General features: G+C 36.2%; 1 protein-coding gene across 1 annotated transcript in view; it reads left to right on the top strand.

The window, feature by feature from the left end:
- Window positions 1-1028: 1028 nt before the first annotated feature.
- The window catches only part of LOC150109762 (serine/threonine-protein phosphatase 6 regulatory ankyrin repeat subunit C-like), a 336489-nt gene continuing 315374 nt past the window's right edge, over window positions 1029-22143 (top strand). Inside the window, 1 exon segment of the mRNA XM_090396213.1 lies at window positions 1029-1137. Coding sequence (XP_090252339.1) covers window positions 1111-1137 — 27 coding nt within the window. The 5' untranslated portion in view covers window positions 1029-1110.

The following is a 22143-nucleotide window of genomic DNA, read 5'->3' as shown; positions in this document are numbered from 1 at the left end:
GACTAGGGGCCATCAATGGAAGCTGAACAAGAGTGCAGTCAGCAAGGGTGTTAGCGCTAGGCTTTTTACTTTTAGAGTGGTAAATGAGTGGAATAAGCTGCCAGATTCTGTTGTGGGTGTTATGACTGTGAATGAGTTCAAGGCAAAGTATGATAGATACTGTGTGAATGTCGAATAGTTGTGATGGACATGATGTTCAGGGCCTCTCTTGATGAGTCTAAGGACTCTTTGGAGTTGCCTGTAGTAATAGTAATATAGCACTAGCCTACACTCAGTAGTGGGATCGTACAGTCTGAATATCATATATATGTATGTGAGAGAGAGAGAGAGAGGTTTGTGTCTCACTTTTCATCATGTATTAGCCATTCAGAAACCTAGATTTACTGTATTTAGTAGACAAAGTTATACATGAATATAATTTCGCATTTAGTTATATCAGCAAATTGTTCAAATTCTCAGTTTGTGTCTCTCGTGTATTAAAAATCTGTTCAGTTTCATTTATAATTAGCAAAATTTATTATTATTATGTGACACCCTTGATGAGTCTCTGGAGTACCTTGATGAGCCTTTGGACTCCTTTCATAAAACAGCATCGAACGATTATACCCAGGGCCGGATTTAGATTTGCTGAGGCCCTAAGCTGTACAAAACCCAGAAGCCCCTAACTGCTTTAAATTACATCAGCTGGTCTTTTTATTTTTTTTTTATTTGAGGCCCAGGCAGATTGCGAGGTCCTAAACCTGTAGCTTTTTTAGCTTATACGTAAATCCGGCACTGATCTCACCCTTCCAACTTTCGACATTATTTCGACAAATTTTTCTGTGACCTTAATATCCTACTATAATTTTAAACCATTTTTTTATACATTCACATATTCATAACATTTTAAATAATCTATGGTTCGTTATCTTAGGAAAACGATTTATCACTTTCTTTTATCTTTTCCATCCCGGAAATTGTATTGTTCACGCTGAGTGTCACTGTGAGCCTGATTGTTTCAACTCGTGTTGCAGATGAGAAGATATCGTGTTGTTTGGCATTAATTTCAAATATCCCAAAATAAACCACGATCGGATATGCATATAATAAAAGAGCCAGGAAAAGATTGAAATGGCTATACATCTTTTTACAGATGAGGTAAAATAAGCACACCAATCTGTCTGTTATATAAACTAACGGATATCACGTGTGATAATATGCCTAGGTTAATGCAAATATTTCTGTGGTAAATATTTTCAGCGGTTTTTAAGTCACAAAGTTTATTTGTTTCTTTTGATTTTTCCCAAACTTATTTAATCAGGTATGGCATACAAACTTGCAGTAATTGTGCACCTTCGATAAGGCACAGTAACAACCCAGGCACGTTTAATTTTTATATTTTACCCAGCCGTTTAATTTTTACATAGGAATATGATATAAATAATCCTTTTTTGTTTGTATATTAAATCTGCCAAATAATAGAACAATCTCTAGAAATTTTCCGAACTTGCGATTGCTGACTTATAAAGATCACAGATCCACGCAAATGACTTTTTTTTTTTGATGATGATGCAAAACTGAGAAGAGAGATGGTAAATGAAAGTGATATAGAGACTTTGTGGGATTACTTAAATAGACTAGTAGTGTGATCCAAGACGCCCAGTTTAATGTGATGCGCTTTGGGAAAGTGAGATCACAAGTGGTGGTGTACTGCATTGATGAAAAAACTGCAGGAAACCGAGGCCATGTCTCTGGGCAGGGGGATTGTGGACAGGATGTTGAAGTTTAGAGGGCATATTGTGAAGTCAGCCAAAACAACACATTAGCTTATGGTTACTGAAGAACATGCTAGCAAGCAGGGATAGAAAAGTTCTTGTTTTCCTATATAAGGCTTTAATAAGGCCACATCTGGACTACACAAAGATGTGGATGAATTCACACTGCTTTTACTATCAGGATATTTGATATAAAACTATGATCACACGCTTTGGAAGCCATTTTGTTCTTCAAAATGTATGTCTTCTATATTTGATTTAAGTTTCCAAGTTAATATTTGTGTGTAAATCTTATAACCAATATTTAGGAGACTTCTGTAGTTATGACAGTTACACTAATTTCCTCTTATATTTATTTATTGGAATGATAATGACATTTTTTTTTTTTTTTGTTAAATAATATTTACTATTGTTTCAGAAGGCCAGTGTATTTAATAGGTTCTATATTATTCTATCTTCTCCAGGAGAATTTCCTGATTTGATGTATTGCTTCTTGGGAGTATTGTATGTTATTTCTTCCTTTGTATAGTTGATCATTTGCATTTTCTACTTCTATAAGTTTAGGAAGAAGTCAAAGAAGTTTTTTTTCCCCCTCCCCTTTGATTATTCACTATTTTTTTTTTCCTTTTCCCTCTATATTCATATTTCTTTGTATGTATTTGGTCTCTTCACTGTAATATCTTAAATATCTCTTTCCATTTTTTGCTATGAAGTGATCATATTTCTTTGTTCTTTTTTTGCTGTTAATCTTTTGTTTTCATGAATAAGTTTTGTAGCTAGTGATTTTGCATTTTACATTGTTGGGAGAAGCATAGGCTATCAATTTTTTCCCCTATTTTTCCAAGGCATTTGACAGGATGGCACATGACAAGTTGATTTTTATGTTGCATCATATGAGTTTGGATATCAGATTAGTGGATTGGCTCTCTGATAGATATCAAGGAGTTGTGTATGGGGGAGAATTATCAGAGAGTAGGAAGGTTAAAAGTGAAGTTCTACAGGGTTCAGTTGTGGGCCATTGCTGTTCAATCTTTATGTCAATGATATTGTCACAGAACTACAGGGAGATGTTGAGTTGTTTGCCGATGATGTGAAGCTTGGGAGGGTTATTAGTAATGGTGCTGATTGTTTGCCTCATCCAGTGGATTTGAACAAGCTGGAAAGTTGGGAAAAGGCATGGGGATGTCAGTTTAATGAAACTAAATGAAAAGTGTTAAAATTTAGGATTTACAGAAGGGATGCTTCATATTCACTTGGTGGAGTTATACTGGAAGAATTAGAGGAAGCAAGGGAATTTGGGATAGAAATTTAAAAGTTCCGAGGACATATTGCAAAGGTTGTGAAGATATCTCAGAAAACTGTGGCAATGTTGAGGAGAACATTAACCATGTGAGATAAAAGTGTGCTGGTGCCATTGTATAAAGCAGTGTTTCCGAATGTTTTTTGGATCATGCCCCACCTCAATGCCTCAAAGATTTTGATGTCCCCCCATAATAGTCATCCAAGTTCTGAAAAAGTATAATATAAATATGTACTTTAAATAAAAAAGGAACATAGGTAAAACTGTTTTTAATTTGACTTTCTTCAATGAATATAAATTTTATATTACACTTTGTATATTATAAAACATAAATCGAACTGAACTCAGGAAAATTAAAATCGAAGTTAATACAATCCTTGAGCTTGATGTCTGCTGCAAAGAGTTTTTATTTGAGGTACTAATTTAATCATTTTCAATCTGAAATCCCGATGGTTTGTGATATGCAGATGATTTATTTTTTCAGTAGCAAGTCATTTATAGCACTAAAGCCATATTCAACTAAATATGACGAAGGGAAGGGCAACAGTATTTTTTTTGCAAAACTGGTTGAATTTCGGTATTTTGTTTCTGTCTTGTCAGAAAGACATGCCATTGTTCTTTTTATGTTGAATAAAGTTCTAATAGACTCATCATTTTGCTTTTCTGACAGTTCTTCTTCATACTGTATTTATGTTGACTGCTGTACTAGTGATGTCAGCTTTTTTCTTGGAAAGTCAGGGTTGCAACATCGACAATTTATTGCTGATAATGGTGAGTTTTTTGAGTATATCAGTGATGAGATGATGAATGCAACATCATTTTCTAATTGCCCTCCAAATATCCAAATTTCCCCCCTGTGGGGGCTTACACCCCACGTTGGAAAACACTGAAATAAAGCTTTGACCATGTCTGGATTTTTATTTTCATATCTGGTCACTGAGATTTGAAGGGATATGAAGTAATCTTGAAGAGGGTGCAGAGATGGAAAACAAAAATGATATCAGGACTTAACAATGTTGATTATGAGGTTAGACTGAGGACATGTGGACTGTAGCGTTTGGTGAATAGAAGGCAAAGGCGGCGGGGGGGGGGGTGATATAATCGAAACATTTAAGCTGTTGAAGGGTTATTATCATATTAACACAGGAGATTTTTCATATGTTAGAACAAGGGAAAGCATCATGGACAAGGAGCCATCCCTGCAAGTTGCAAAAGTAGGCGGTGATTAAAAGGATAAGAAGTAAGTTTTTTTGCATGGTGAGAGTGGTAAGAGCATGAAATGCATGCTTGAGAGGATGGCAAACATGCAAATTGTGAATGATTTTAAGTAGTGGTATGATAGCTGTATTATTGACCTCCCACGATAAGTCTTGTGACTCCATGGAGGTCAGGGAAATAATAATAATAATTATATACTATAATATTATTATAATTTTATAATAATAATAAAGAGATTAAGCATGCAATACAGAAAAAAAGGGCATTGTGGAGGCAGCATAAGAGAAGTGGAAATAACCAATTCCATGAGGTCTACAAAGAACAAGCAAGGTGGGTGACTTGGTTGGTGAAGGTAGCTAAAGAGAGGTATGAACAGTAGTGGGATAATGAAGCCAAAAAGAATCCTAAGGAGTTCTTTCGATATGTAGCCAGCAAAAGAAAGAATAATTATGGAAGGATGACATTGATTGGAGAAAATGGTATAAAGACAGCTGATCCAGAATGTGTGGTGGAGATACTTAATGAGCAGTTCATATGTGACTTCATGGAGGGATTGAGAGCAGTTGATTATGTGGAGGAGAGACTGACTGTAGGTGAGCAAGAGGTGTATGGGGAGTTGAGTAAACTAGATGTTAATAAGGCTGTGGGACTTGATAATATATCACCATGTATTCTGAAATAATGTGCCAGGGAGTTGACATCTGCCTTGACATATTTTTTTAATATGAGTCTTGCACTCAGTCAAGTTCCTAAGGAGTGGAAGGAGGGCAAGATTGTGCCACTTCATAAAGGAGGTGATCGAACTCAAGCATCAAACTATAGGCCTATCTGTGTGTGTCACGGATGACCTCTGGTACTCCCCTGATCTCCCACTATTCTCTGTAAAACTTCTCCAGCATTGATCCTATAACAACCTATATGTTGTGGTTAAGTTGTTGGAGAAGCTTGTGAGAACTAGGATCCAGAGTTGGGTTGATAATAATGGTATCATCTTTGATGGACAGCATGGATTTGCTAAAGGGAGGTCATGCTTTAGTAATCTACTTACATATTACAATAAAGTGACTGCTTCCTTGGACAGAGGAAAAGGATACACAATAATATACTTGGATTTCACAAAGGCTTTTGATAGAGTACCTCATGATAGGTTGACAGTCAAACTAGAGCAGATGGGGTTGGATATTAGATTGGTGCATTGGATTGGAGACTGGCTATCTGATAGGTATCATCAAGTTGTGTATGGGGGAGCGATATCCAGGAAAAGGAAAATCACTTAGTGGAGTGCCTCAGGGGTCTGTTTTAGGTCCATTACTGTTTAACTTGTATATTAATGATATAGGTGAAAATTTGGATGGAGATATTCAGTTGTTTGTAGATGATGCAAAGTTGGGATGAACCATGAAGTGTAGTGAAGATGTTGTGGCCTTACAGGAAGACTTGAATAGATTGAGTTATTGGGCACAGAAATGGGGATGTGAGTTCAGTGTTGCAAAATGTAAGGTTTTAAAATTTGGAAAACAAAGATGGGATGCAGAATTTATGCTTGGTGAGAATATATTGTTGGAGGTAGAGGGAATAAGAGATCTGGGGGTGATAGTGGATAATGATCTAAAATTTAGGGGACACATCTCCAAAATTGTGAAGACAACACAAAGGCTTTTGGGAATGATGCAGAGGACACTGATGTGTAGAAGTAGAGAGATTCTTGCTACGTCGTATAAGGCTTTGATTAGGCCACACATGGACTATTGTGCCCAGATTTGGTCACTGGGTTTTCAGATGGATGAAGAGATGTTGGAAAGGGTCTAAAGGAGACTGACTAAGGTAGTTTCTGACCTCTGGAATGTCGAGTATGAGGAAAGATTGAGAAGATGTAATTTGCAGAGTCTGGCGGACAGGAGGAAGTGGGGAGATATGATAGAGACCCACAAGTTGGTAAGGGGTTGTTATAGGATCAATGCTGGACAAGTTTTACAGAGAATAGTGGGAGATCAGGGGACAACCAGAGGTCATCCCTGGAAACTGTATAAAGAGGGTGTGAGTAGGGGAGTGAGAGGCAGGTTTTTTTCATGCAGAGTTGTGAATGATTGGAATGCCTTGCCTGAGAATGTGGTGTCTGCAAAGAGTTTGAATGTGTTTAAAACACGGTATGATGAGCTGTGTGTGTGATAAAAGGACCTCCCAGATGAGTCTTCCACTCCATGAGGTCTTGGGGTGGTAATAATAATAACAATAATAATACTTGTTTCTTGTATATGATTATTATAAATGCTGCTAAATGTGGTTTAAGATGACACCTTGATTTTTTAATAACTTTAAAGGAACATCTGCACTGAACTCTAATAGTGTAATATCATATACTTCAGCTGCAGTTGAGACATGAGCTAATATATGCATGATTTACAACTCATTATTTTGATTCATATTTTGAATGTAGTTAACAGTCTGTCTCTCTCATGATGTCCATGTAATATTCATAACATATGGTGAAATATATTGGAGTTTTTGAATAAATTCTATATAATTTTTGTTAGGTGTGTAAGCTGTGTAGCTTACTTTAATATGCCCAGTGCACATGTTCCTTCAAAGCTATTAAAAAATCAAGGTGTCATCTTAAACCACATTTGGCAGCATTTATCAAAGACCTACATATGAAAAAGAGTGGTATTTTCCTAAGCACAGTGACATGTATAAGAAGAGCTCCTAATTGGGATAAGTTTTCTAGGAATAATTAAATATATATGCGTAATTGTTTGAGTAAGAGAGGCTGTGAACATTGTGTGCTACCGGTTTTATTAGTGTGGGGGATTTTTTTGTCAAAACTTAATTACGAAATCATTATTATTAGACTTAGTAACCTGCAAAAAATGGCAGTGGCATTGTCATTCCATGACTTTAATTTAGATTTCAGTCGTTTTATTAAGTGTGAGGTCTTATTATATGTATTCTTTCGATTAGATAAATGATTTGTGGATATTTGGTGAGGATGGAAGGAGGGTATGTGCAAAGTGTGACCTGAACGAGGAATGGATGAATGCAAATATGAAATTGATGACAGAAAGTGTTAGTAACGAGATTGTCGCGGGGAAAATGGGTGCACGTTTGAAAGAGAAGGCTGGTGAGAAAGAGAGGCGAAAAAATGTTAAAAAATCAGTAAAAAACAAAAAGAGCGATTTGAAAACCGTAATGGATATTAAAAGGGACAAAAGTGAATTGACAGCGGCGGAAGGAAACGAAATTGAGAGAACGAATGAAACTAGAAATGGCGTGATGCAGAAATCGAAAGTGAAAAAAATCAAAAGAATGGATGATAGTGAAAAAATAATGAATGATAATGAAAGTTCGATGCATGTTAGACTGAAAGAACAGAAACAAAGAAAGATGAATGAGTGTGAAAATGGGATGAATGATAACGAAAGTTGGATGCATGTTGCACCGAAAGTACGGAAACAAAGAAAGATGAATGAGTGTGAAAATGGGAAGAATGATAGCGAAAGTTGGGTGTGTGTTGGACTGAAAGTACAGAAACGAAGGATGAATGAGAGTGAAAGTGAGAAGACGGGGTTGAGAGTTAGAAAGATTGAATGATAGAGAGAATGTGTCGCAAGATTCGGAAGTTCAATTGGATTGGATGAGGCAAGAAATGAAATGGATGTGGAATGAAATTAAGAAAATTTAGGTAAAAACTATTAAAATAAATAATGATGGAATGAAAGAGTTAACGAAAGATGAGCGAGTGGCGTTGTATGGCAACTTCGTTATTAAAGGTGTGCTGGAGGATAGAATGCACAAGGTATGTTTTCCGGGTGCTAAAATGAGTAGAGTGATTGAGGCATTGGATATGAGGCAGTATTAATAGGTACGAACGATTTGAGAGAGGACAAAGAGTGTGTCAGAATGGATATCAGGAGGCTGCTTAGAAGGATAAAAGAGAATAGCATGACAGGAAGGGTAGTTAGCGTGTTGCTTAGGTATGACTGTGGTGAAATGAGGCAGAGCGCAAGGATTATGAATGATATGCTGGCTGAAATGTGTGAGGAGACGGAAGTACAGTTTGTTAATGTGTGGAATGAGTTTGAAGGACGAAGTAGCTGTATGGGAGCGATGGACTGCATTTGAGTGGTTATGGTGTGAGTTGCTTGGAGAGACTGCTGCCGGAAGGTAGAGAAGTGAATAGAGAGAATGAATCAGATCGAGTGGGAAGTGATGAGGAAGATCGGGAGAGTAAGAGAGGAGAGATTGAAGAGTTGATTATGAATGGGGAAGTGAGTGGTATGAGTAGAAAATGAGAGAATGGGTGTTCAAGAGGAGCAGGGAAACGGGGAGGCTCAGGGTGGACAGGGGTACACAGCATGAGAAAGGTGGATGCTCCAAGAGGAGGTGAGCATGTGTAGGCAGGAAAGGAATGGGATGACCAGGGATCAAGAGGAAACAGTTGGAATTGAAAAGGGTTTTAAAATGAAGAAGCAGAAAGGGAAATGACCTCAGTCGAGCATGGAGAGATCACATCGAGTGAGTGGTAGTATCAGTGGAACTAGCTGTAGATCCAGAAATGAACTGTTGTGTTTGTATACAAATGCTAGAAGTATAAGAAACAAGGCAGATGAAATGGTTGCACTAATCGCATCTGTTCACCCAAAGATTGTTGGAATAAGTGAGACATGGTTGGAAGAGGAGGACATCCTAACAGGAATAGAGATGGGAGGGTATGACGTGTTTCGCGAGGACAGAGGGGGATAAAAAGGGAGGGGGAGTGCTATTGATGATAGAGAAAGAGTTATGTCCATATAAAGTGGAGATGCAAGAGGGAAATAGTGCCAGTGGTTTTGAGGCAGTGTGGTGTGAGATGGAGGTGAATGAAATCAAATACTTGGTGGGATGTTGATTTAGAATAGGTAATGTGGATGGTGGTGATAATGAAATGTACAATCAAATTAGCCAAGTAAATAAGAAAAGGTGATCATTATGGGTGATTTTAATTATGGCAATATAGACTGGAATGATGAGATAGCAACTGAAAGTAAAGAAAATGAGTTTCTTGAGTTTTTGAGGGATAACTACCTCAGACAGTATGTAACAGAGGGCACACGAGGATTGAGGGTCTTGGATTTGGTCATCTCATCAGAGGATGTAATTGTAAATGAGGTGTCAAATCATCCACCAATTGGTGAGAGTGATCATGAGGTGATTACCTGGGTGGTTGCCAGCAGTGCAAGGACCTCTGTGAGAAAGGGGTATATGTGGAACTACAAGTGGTGGAGGGGTGATTATGAAGAGCTCAGGAGACAGCTTGCGGGTATAGCATGGAATGAGGTGTTAGCTGGAAAAGAGATCAATGCAACTTGGTGGATTTTCAAAACCTGTTTAGTAGATGCAATGTCTAAATGTATTCTAAGGGTGTGAAGGTTAAATGAAGTATGCTTGAGATGGATGAATAAAGAGATTAAACATGCGATACAGAGAAAGAGGGCACTGAGGAGGTATCATAAGAGAAGTGGAAATAACCAATTCCATGAGGTCTACAATGACCAGGCAAGGAGGGTGAGGTTGGTGAGGGTAGCCAAAGAGAGGTATGAACAGCAGTTAGCTAATGAAGCCAAAAAAAATCCTAAGGAAATCTTTCGATATGACATTGGTTGGAGAAAATGGTATAAAGACAGCTGATGCAGAATGTGTGGTGGAGATACTTAATGAACAGTTCATAAAGATCTTTCAATCTTGTGAATGTGACTTCATGGAGGGATTGAGAGCAGTTGATGATGGGGAGGAGAGACTGACTGTAGGTGAGCAAGAGGTGTTTGGGGAGTTGAGTAAACTAGATGTTAATAAGGCTGTGGGACTTGATAATATATCACCATGTATTCTGAAAGAATGTGTCAGGGAGTTGACATCTGCCTTGACATATTTTTTTAATATGAGTCTCGCACTCGGTCAAGTTCCTAAGGAGGGCAAGATTGTGCCACTTCATAAAGGAGGTGATCGAACTCAAGCATCAAACTGTAGGCCTATCTGTGTGTCAGATGTTGTGGTTAAGTTGTTGGAGAAGCTTGTGAGAACTGGGATCCAGAGTTGGGTTGATAACAATGGTATTATCTTTGATGGACAGCATGGATTTGCTGAAGGGGGTCATGTTTTAGTAATGTAATTATTTATTACAATAAAATGATTCCTTCCTTGGACAGAGGAAAAGGATACACAGTAATATACTTGGATTTCGCAAAGGCTTTTGATAGAGTACCTCATGATAGGTTGACAGTCAAACTAGAGAAGATGTGATTGGATATTAGATTGGTGCATTGGATTGGAGACTGGCTATCTGATAGGTTTCATCTAGTTGTGTATGGGGGAGCGATATCCAGGAAAAGGAAAATCACTTAGTGGAGTGCCTCAGGGGTCTGTTTTAGGTCCATTACTGTTTAACTTGTATATTAATGATATAGGTGAAAATTTGGATGGAGATATTCAGTTGTTTGCAGATGATGCAAAGTTGGGATGAACCATGAAGTGTAGTGAAGATGTTGTGGCCTTACAGGAAGACTTGAATAGATCAAGTGATTGGGCACGGAAATGGGGATGCGAGTTCAATGTTGCAAAATGTAAGGTTTTAAAATTTGGAAAACAAAGATTGGATGCAGAATTTATGCTTGGTGAGAATATATTGTTGGAGGTAGAGGAAATAAGAGATCTGGGGGTGATGTGATAGTGGATAAGGATCTAAAATTTAGGTGGACACATCGCCAAAATTGTGAAGATGACACAAAGGCTTCTGGGAATGATGCGGAGGACACTGATGTGCAGAAGTAGGGAGATTCTTGTTACATTGTATAAGGCTTTGATAAGGCTACACATGGACTATTGTGCCCAGATTTGGTCACGGGTTTTCAGAAGAATGAAGAGATGTTGGAAAGGATCCAAAGGAGACTGACTAAGGTAGTTTCTGACCTCTGGAATGTCGAGTATGAGGAAAGATTGAGAAGATGTAATTTGCAGAGTCTGGTGGACAGGAGGAAGTGGGGAGATATGATAGACACCTACAAGTTGGTAAGGGGTTGTTATAGGATCAATGCTGGAGAAGTTTTACCGAGAATAGTGGGAGATCAGGGGACAACCAGAGGTCATCCCTGGAAACTGTATAAAGAGGGTGTGAGTAGGGGAGTGAGAGGCAGGTTTTTTTCTTGCAAAGTTGTGAATGATTTTTGAGGAATTTTTCTTTGTTTTTAGGGAATTTTTAACCTCATTCCATTTAACCTCAGCTGGTCAATAATTTGATTAGATGTTACTTGTATGACTTAGTGAAATCCTTCCTAATTCTGTTGATCAAGTTCCATGCCTTTTCTGCTAATATGGGTCATATCAAGGGCTTCAATTTCTTTTTTCCATGAGGAATGCCTTTCCTCTGCCATCTTAAAAATTTTTTCTCTTGCATGGATAGTCCACTCTGAGAAGGGGATTGGTGTTAAAGGTGTAAGTAATTGGCATACCGGGCTTGTATGTCACTGGAAAGCCCTGGAATGTAGTTTGTGGGCATTCTCGGGGAAGTGTTTGGTGGAGATTTTCCTTAGTATTTTGAGGAAATGAATTGAGGATACTCTTGAGAGTTTGGAGGGACTGGTTCTATGGAGCAGTCAAGATCTTCCATGAAACCCTTCCAATTAGCTTTTTTGAAATTAAATCGTCGTCTGTAAGGGACTGTGTTTGGCATAATGGCTGGGTTGAATTGAAGCATTATAGATCTGTGTCGAGTTTGTGGAATGGGATTTAAAACCTTTTTAACACAAATGTTGGATATTTTTGAGCTAACAAATATTAGGTCAAGGTTATTGCCTTGCTTCCATCTGCCACTGTTGAAAGAATGCAGGGAATTTTGGATTATGTATCAGGTTTAGAGAAAGGATTTCAGCCCATTTTTCAACAAGTTCTCCATCTTCATCGGACTGTGTGTGTGTAACCCCAATTAATACTATAGCTGTTAAAGTCACCTAATACAACATTAGTCATGTATGCATTATTACTGAGGAGGATGTCGGGGAGGGAGACAGCTTCTTCTGGCAGTTTATAAACTGAGGTGATTGAGATAATTTTAAATGTGAATGTAGTAATCTCAATGTTTCTGTTGTTCATTGAGTCAATGGAATTAAGTTTTCTTTCGTAAATATATATAATTGGGGTATCTCTTTGAGTTTCATACCATTGATGTAAGGTCTTGCAGCACCTTCCCCTCTGTGAGTTTCTTGCAGGCAGAGCACATCACAGTTATTATCTCTGCAAATATTTGCAATGAGATCTTGCTTGACACTGGAGAAATCTTCAATATTAAATGATATTATTTTTAGACCTGGCCCTAGGTGGGATCCTTTAGGGCAGGAATTTGGGAGCATTTTAGTTCAATCACTTGTGTTTGGTTGATAGCTGCTTTAGTTTCTTCTAATATGTACTAACCAATTGGGGAAACTAATGAGTGCAGGAATGAGAACCTAGCTGCTGCGCACCCTGATGTTGAATTAATTATTCATAAAGATGTGTATAAGGAATTGAAATAAACTGGACATCATTAAGGCTGTAGGATTTGATGTAGGATATATCACCACGTCTTGAAGAAATGTTTCAGGGCACAACAGCTTTAATGTACCTCTTTAACATGAGTCTGAGATTGGCTTATGTTCTAAAGAAGTGGAAAGGAGACAAAACTGTCCTATTTCATAAGACAGATTATATGACCATAGCTTTGAATTATAGGCCAGTCTGTGCTTCTGGAGTTGTGGTTAAAGTGCTAGAGAGGTTAGTTAGGCCCAAGATTCAAAACTGGGTTAACAACAGCAAAATACTCCTTGATGGTCAGTATGGGTTTGTTCAAGGAAGATCATGTTTTCTAACAGAGTGACAAATGCATTGGTCTAATCACCAGCTTGCCACATGACAAGCCTGTAATTAAATTGGAACAGATGGGGGTTGGATAGTAGATTAGTATACTCAACTAGAGATTTGCTGTTTGATAAGATCAGTAAGTTGGAGGAGCTATATCCCAAAGGGGAAAGTAACTAGTGGTGTGGCCTAGAGGTCTGTTTTGGGGCTATTACTGTTTTTTTTTTATTTATTTATTTATTTTATTTTTTTATGTAAATGGTATTAGGAAGCTTGAATGGTGATATACAATTGTGTGGAGATGATGTAAAATTTGGAAATGCAATGAGTAGAGCAGATGTTATAGTTTTGCAAGAGAACTTGAATAGATTGGTTGAATGAGTAGGTTCAATATAGCAAAGTGTAAGGTTTTAAAATTTGGGAAGCAAAGATTGGATTCAGATTATCAGCTTAATGAGGCTATCATAAAAACTGAAATTCACTCAAAATTCACACATCTCCTACCATTAATCAGAATAAAATTTATCTTTGTACCAGCTCCTGAATGTAGCTGTTCTTCAAAATGCCTAATCTTCCATTTATGTCATATACTATTATAGTGTCTTGGGACTATTACTGTTTTTTTAACACTCTTAGTTATCTCATGTGCCTTTCCCAAACCTACAAAATTTGAATGCAGATGCTTGTTATTTTGCTAGATTTCCTTGACATAACTCGCTGTGTTCTCAATTTCTTTGAAAATTGTTGTCAGTGAGGAACTTCTTCACGCGGGGCAAACACCTCAAAAATCCAATCTTTGAAAACTTGCTGGTCTACCCAGGCTTTTGCATTGGATTTCCACATCACTGGCAGTTTGGACTTAATGATTTCTTCCCAAAACACTGAGGATTTTCTGAGTGGTAGACCAGAAGTGGCTTTAGTTTAAAGTCTCCGCTTGCATTTGATGCCAATAACAAGATGAGCCTATCTTTCATAGGCTTATGTCCTGGGAGCTTCACTTCTTGCGTGATGTCAGTTCGATTTGGCAAGCGCTTTCAAAATAACCCAGTTTCATCCCCATTAAAAATTTGCTGTAGCAGGTAGCTTTCCTTCCTGAATAAATCTTCAAATTTTTTCACAAACTTTTCTACAGCCTCTTTATCTGCACTAGCAGCTTCCCCCTGTCTGAGAACACTATGGATACCTGTTCTACCTTGGAATCTGTGAAACCAGCCTCAACTTGCTTTGAATTCCTCAGTTTGATCTGAGGTACATCCTGGAGTTCTCTTCTTCAATTCTTCAAAAATTAACCTAGCCTTCTCACAGATCATTGCCTGAATTACCGGATCTCCCTTCATCTGTCTTTCTCTAATCCAGGTGATAAACACCTTTTCCATCTCTTCATTGATTGAAGATCTATTCTTGTCAGAAATCTTCATTGCACCAGCAGACACCCCAGCACTCATAATCTTCTCTCTCTGTTGCCAAAAAGTTGCCACAGTTGACCTAGGAATGCCATACTCTTGAGTTACATCTGTAATTTTTCTACCTTTCTGCACTTTATCTACAATTTCTTTCTTCTTCTCTATGCTCAACCAAGTATGCTTCTTTCCTGAATTATTCTCCGGTTCACTTCTCTTTGGACCGATTCTTAAATTTCACTGAAAACAATAATAATAATAACTGCAGACGCACAAAATTTTTACTTTCTGAAAAATTAGGAATTGAAAATTAGCACAAACAACACGAGCAAAGAAACACACCCCAACAAGAAATGACAAATAACAAATGGCATTGCACAATTCCATTCACATGCATGCAGCGGCCCATGAAATTCAACTGTCGAATTGCAAGGCATTACTGTATTACTAAATGTGGGATAAAGGGACTTTTTTCATGTACCTATCAATTTATATCAGAAAACTTATTGTGTTATTATAATGTAAACTGTTATTCTATAATAACAGCATATTGATAATAACAATAGTTACATAACAATAATCTTCTTCTTCTTCCTATCATGGAATATAGGCCATGTGGCCTGTTCCGGTCTCATGCCATCTCTTTCTTGGTCTTCTGATTCTTCTTTTTCCACTTATTTTGTATCTGTATAATATTTTTGGTAGTCTGCTGTTGTCCATTCGATTTAAATGTTCTAGCCATTTTTGTTTATACTGTCTTATGTAGTAATTAATTGGTTTGATTTTTAGTGATTGTAAGATTTCTTCATTTGTTTTGTGGTCCCACTTGGTATATCCAGCTGTTTTTCTGAGGAACTTCATTTCTGCTGTTTGAATTCGTTTTTCATCTTTCCTTTTCATGGTCCATGTTTCGCTTCCGTATAGTATTTCGCTTCCCTAACAATAATATAATATTCTATTATTCTCATTCACTCAGGAAGAACAAAGAAAATAAGATTAACTATTACTGTTATCAAATTTTTATTTATAATGGGAAAGAAAGAAAAACAATTAGAACATGCAATTTTCTGAATACCTACACAGTAATCGTCAAGACGATGCTCATGTTATCTCATAATACTCAAATTCTGTTTTTCATGGAATATCAATTTTTATCAATCAGGAAAACATGCTACAATCGTAAAGTAAATTATTTCACCAATAAATAAATAAATAAAAATTTAAAATAATAATAATAAAAAAAAATAAATAAAATATATAAATAATAACAAACATTTTCCCCTTGCCAACACACAAAATTGATGTGATATGGGTTTCAAATTTCTAGTGTGGGAGATTTATATATATAGTTTATAAAATTGCTCATCATCATCATCAAATTCCTGCCATGTACCCTCAAGGAGTGTACAGGATATGATAGTACTACATGAAAAAAATTACATCATTACTAACTTCCTATCTACAATTTTGTTCCAAATCAGTCTGTTACTTGTCAAGACTCCAACATTATCAGATTTTATATTTCTATCGTTTTGCTGCTAACTTGGCAGAGAACACTTGTTTTGCTAATCTTTCTTCGCCCATTCTGTTTAATCACCATACCACCTGAGATAAGCTCTGCTAACGCATTTCTTGATGCCGACAATGTCAAGTTCTTTCCTAATATCCTCATTTTTTATATGATATTGCCATTGATGCCATCTGTTCACACCTATAATCTTTCTCAGGACTCTCATATCTGCGGTCTCTGGTCTTTGGTCAAGAGTTTTACTTCTGACCCAGCTCTCAGATCAAGTTAAAACTGGTTTGAACACCGTCTTGTATACAGCTAATTTAGTATTCCGACTAATTTCTCTCTTATTCCATATGAATTTATTCAATTGAATTCCCACCATACCAGCTTTGCTGATTCTGTTGTCTATTTCTATATTTAATTTACCATCTTCAGTAAAAATTGTGCCTAAGTAGCTGAAATGTTTCACTTGTTCCACAGGTTCTCCATTCACAACACAGTTGACATTTTCAATGATTCTGCCTATTTTCATTGTCTTTTTATTGCTGACCTTCATACCATATCTATTACAACTGCTATTCAATTTAGTCAGAGAATCTTGCAGACTTGTAGCGGATTTATTTAGAAGTATAACATCATCCGCATAAAGCAAAGAGCTGACATTAACATCTCCAATTTTGATATCATGTTTAATACCACTTTACTTCATAATGTGATCCATATAGATAATGAATAACAGAGAGGATAATGTACATCCTTGTCTCACACAGATTTAACATTGAACCATCTTCCTGTACTTCCTTCAATTCTAAATGGTGATTTACAACTCAAATAAAGACTAAGTATTGCTTGATATAATGCCCAATTAACACCATGTAACTGTAGCATATTGAATTGCTTCTCTCTTGGCACTTTGTCATATGCCTTTTCCAAATTGACAAAACTTAAACACAGATCTTTGTTATATTCCTGTGATTTCTCAACAATTTGTCGTAAAGTGAAGATCTGAACCTGACAGCCTCTATTTGGCCTGAATCCAGCTTGTTCTTCACCAAGCTTTTCTTCCACAATTCTTCTCAACCGTTTCTCAAGTATACTTGCATAGATCTTGCCAGGCACGCTCAGTAGGGAAATACCTCTGTAATTCTCACATTCAGTTTTATTTCCCTTTTTTATATATGTGTACTATGAGAGCTATACTCCAATAACTGGGAATTCGTCCTTCTGTCGAGGCTTTCTGAACTATGCAGTGCAGCCACTGTAAGACTTTTATACCTCCATACTTCAGCATTTCTGGTCGAATATCATCTACCCCTGCTGCCTTTCCACATTTCAAGCCTTTGATGGCGTTTTCTATTTCAAGTATGGATATGTATTCCTGACTTGATGACAGCACAGTGTTTTTTACCACTGTGCTGTCATCACTGCTTGTTTCATTTAGCAGTTTTTCAAAGTAATTACTCCATAATTCAAGTATAACTTTTTCTCCCGTTTTCGTGTCACCTTTATCATCTCTACCTCCTTTTACAGCACTCTTTCCTCCATTCTTAAGCTTCTTCAACAACCTCCAGAATATTTTGCCACCTTCTTGATATTTATTTTCTATATTCTTGCCAAAGTCCTCCCATGACTTTTGTTTAGCTAGTTTTACACAGTGTTTAACATTCTTGCATTTGTCTCTGTATTCTCTAAGAGCACAAGCTGACTTATTTGACAGGAACTTTTGATATGCTTTCTTCTTTTCCTTCACTGCCTCTTTAACTTCCTATGTCCACTAGGGAGTTCTTATTTTTTTTATCCTTGCAGACAACCTCACCACATGCCTCTCTGGCAGAATCAATCAATGTTTTCTTCAGAATTTTCTCGAAATTTCTCGAACTCTTTCATTTTTTCTTCAATAATCTTTGTGTATTTTAGTCTACAGTTCACATCTGAGAGCTGCTCAACTTTTATTCGCTTTAAAACTTACATGTTCTTCTTTTCAATATGAAATTCAATTTTATCTTACTCAAGACTAAATAGTGATCACTTCCAATTTCAAATCCTTTGTACACTCTGTTGTCCTGCACCGGGGAGAAAACATCACTATCAACAATAACATAGTCAATGAGACTTTTCTTATTCCTTGCCTCTTCTCTCCATGTGAATTTGTGCACATTTTTATGTTGGAACATGGTGTTAGTAATAACCAGTCCATGTCCTGAACAGAAATCCAACAGATATTTGCCATTATTATTAGCTTTGCTCTTTTCTCCAAATTTTCCCAAAATATTTTTGTATGTCTCACAATCATTTCCTACTCTGCTATTTAGATCCCCAACAAGGACCAACTTTTCCATTTTCATTGTGTCAGTTGCTTTTTCTAAAGCCGCAAAAAATTCCTCCACTTCTATTTTAGTAGAGCCTTCTGTGGGACCATAATCACAAATAAGTCTCATTGTCCAGTTCCCCATTCTCATATTTGCCTACATTATTCTATTTGAGACTGACTGCCATTCAAGAAGATAAGCCTCGTATTTTGTAAAAATTGCATGGTATCTTTAATATATAGTATACCCAAGGTAAAAAACTTTCTACATCTTTCTCTCATCTTGAGATTTTTATTTAAGGTCAAGCACCTTGTGACAACTTGTATAGGTAAAATTTATAAGCTCTGCATTACTTCAACCTTGGCATATCTGGGTCTTGCTCCCACAGTTGAGACCTCAATAAAGGTCGAAACCAGTCTGGGTAATGGTCCTTTCCTTTAATGCATACCATCATACATCTCCGCAAGGGGATGTGCTTTGCATAAGGGTAAAGTGATCAGAGCTTACCCCACCTTTACCACGAGTTGCCTCAGACCTGAACATAGTTCAGCTGAAATCCTGACTTACTTGTCTGTTTGCTTACTTGGGATAAAGGATTAAAACTAAGTTTATAAAATTGCTTGGTATCTTTAATGTATAGTATACCCCAGGTAAAAAACTTTCTACACACCCACCCACCCACACACACACATATATATATACACAGGTATCCTTCTATTAATGTGGTTAATTAATCCCTCGATGTTACCACGTATATCAAAATCGTGTTAATCAAATCTAATAATCAATGGTAAAAATTACAATTCGTCCCTGATCGATTACTGTATTAATAATTCATTTTATATGGTACTCTTTTAGGAAAGATAAAAAATGAATGCAAAGTAAATGTTTAATAAATAGTTGTACCTACATTATTTACTGCAATTTTTTTATCAGAAGTTATTAAGAGTCGTTTGAACAGTTTTAGTATTTTTTTTCTTAACGGCATAAATTCTACGATAACAAGCAAGATGACTCTCCAGACCTCGGCAAACAAGCAATAAAACATAAAGAAAAAACACTGCAAATATAATACATGATGGTACAAATTAAGTGGATATTGAATCCAACATTATTTCATAGCCGAATATAGAAACTACAAGAGTTTTGTGCCGAATATATAGAAACTAAAAGTATCGGTGGATGCAAGCATTAGGAACCTTATGGGCAATTTGTAGTAAAGGTGGAGTAAGCTCCAGATCAATTTCCTTAGTATTTTGCATAATGTAAAGCACATCTCCTAGAGGACATGTATGATAAATAAGCCTTTGGCTCTCTATTGCAGTAATACATGATGGTTTATATATTTATTTATTTTGTATGTATCTGTCAGATCAGCTGCAAGCTCCGCAGAGTTAAAGGCGTGTTAATCAAATCCTGCGTTAAGCAAAACCACGTTAAGCAAGGGATACCTGTATGTGTGTATATATATATATATGATACCATACATAATTATATGCCAAACAATTCTGAATACTAGGCTAAATCATTCTCTCAGAAAGATGTTTTACTTCTTAATTTTTGAAACATTCTGTACTGCCTTCTGTGTACATTCTGGGTACAATCCCGCATAATGCAACTGTTTTTGAAATTTGCCTATTATAAGATTGTAATCTTATTACAATCTTATAATAGGCCACAGATTAGAAAATTTTAAAGTAGCACTAATAATATATTTTTATTGCAAAACAAAATAGGAAAATATCATTTGCATTTTCTTTTCAAAACCCAAAGAAAGAACATTGTAAATTCACCCATTGAGAATGAAGATACTCCATATTTTTTTTCTGTTATTATCTTTTTTTTTTTTTTCTTGTAATATAAAGAAGAAGTTATTGCACATAACATGGGGGAATACAAGAGGTCAAAAAGCTGTAAATTAATTACATTATAACTAATACAGAAATCATGCCAGAAAAAAATTATTTATGTAAGAGTTCTAACATCAGCAGCTATAACACATTTTCTTCTAGTTTAGATGTGTTGCATTGTTGTACTAAACTTTTGCTACTATTTCACACTAAAATGCATGAGTATGTTCCCCAAGTGATTTTTGTTTGTAACAATTGGCTTGCAAACGATTTTTAAAATAAATTCTCTGAAATATCTGCATATTAAATAGGCCTATAAGTCCCCCCCCCCCAAAAAAAAATCTAACAGATATGTGCCTTTTCTTTTAAATAATTCAAGTCCTTTTTTTTTCCAAGATAATTGTATCAAATAATTTATAATTTTTAGATAATAAAAGTAAAATTGATCATTATAAATCAAGAAATTTCATGGTTATAAAATAGCATATCATCATAAAATACCTGACATGTACCCTCAACAGGGCGTACAGGATATGATAGTACTACTACATGAAAAACCAGTGCCATCACATCACCACTAACTTCCTATCTACAAATTTCCTCCAAATCAATCTGTTACCTGTCACGACTCCAACATTATTAGATCTTATATTTCTGTCTTCAAGGGGACTTTTTACTGTATCAATCCACCTATATCTGAAACCACCAACTACTGTATGTACTTTGTAATCCGGTTCCTTTAATAAATTACATGATAACCACAGTAATTAACTTTAATGAAATGAAAGTACAGATATTTCATACTGAAAATAACAGTACATCATCAGTGTGTTGAAACAAGCAACTTAAAGGAACCGGATTACAAAGTACATACAGTAGTCGGTGGTTTACCAATTAAAAGCTGTTGCTGCATGCGAGAAATTAGTATTAATAAATAATATTATTAAAAATATTATCAAACAACTATTTTTGATGGTTACATAAGATAAGAATCTCCCAAACATTTTGAAGAAAGAGAGAGAGATAATCATTCCGATTCAGATTTGGGTGATGTAAATGGGCTTCACAACTTTCTTTGAAAAGGCGTTCATTCATATTTAAACCTGCATCTATGGAGAAGACAAGCTTTATCTCACTGGATGTTGTGTCTAGTGTCAGTACTACTTTGTGTCAGATCAGACTTCTGAGGTTTCATGTATTCGATATCATATCGATGTTCTTTAATTATTTTTTTCTGCAGAACGGCCTATTTGTTGAAAGTATGTTAGATTACATTCACATGATATCTGGTAAACGCCAGCTAATGATAGAGGTGCCAGTTTGTCTTTTGGTGCTTGTTTCAACTTGTACTTGTTTCTTGTTACACTGATGGTGTGCTGTTATTTTCAGTACGAAATATCTGTACTTTCATTTCATTAAAGTTAACTACTGTGGTTATCATATAATTATTGTGTGCCTGTATCGTGGTCTTCCTTTGGATCTTTTTCCTGCCAATGTGACAGAGAACACTTGGTTTGCTAATCTTTACTCTCCCATTCTGTTTAAGTGACCATACCACCAGAGATTAGCTCTGCTAACACATTCCTGCATGCTAACAATGTCAAGTTCTTTCATAATATCCTTGTTTTTAATATGATATTGCCATTGATATCATCAATGTTCATGCTCCTAATTTTTCTCAGGACTCTCAGGTCATTTTTCTCAGGACATATCTGCAGTCTCTAGTCTTTGGTCAAGTGTTTTACCCAGCTCTCAGATCCATAAGTTTAAAATTGGCTTGAACACTGTCTTGTATACAGATAATTTAGTGTTTTGACTAATTTCTCTCTTATTCCATATAAATTTATTCAGTTGACTTCCTACCATACCAGCTTTGTTGATTCTGTTGTATATTTCAATATTTAATAAATTTAGTTTAATCCTTTATCCAAGTGTAA

Source organism: Typopeltis vanoorti, chromosome 1 (assembly GCF_054136105.1).
Source record: "Typopeltis vanoorti isolate ZY-2024b chromosome 1, IOZ_Tvanoo_1.0, whole genome shotgun sequence".
Lineage (NCBI taxonomy): Eukaryota > Metazoa > Arthropoda > Arachnida > Uropygi > Thelyphonidae > Typopeltis > Typopeltis vanoorti.
Note: the sequence above shows the minus strand (reverse complement) of the source record. Positions and strands in the feature narration are given on the sequence as shown.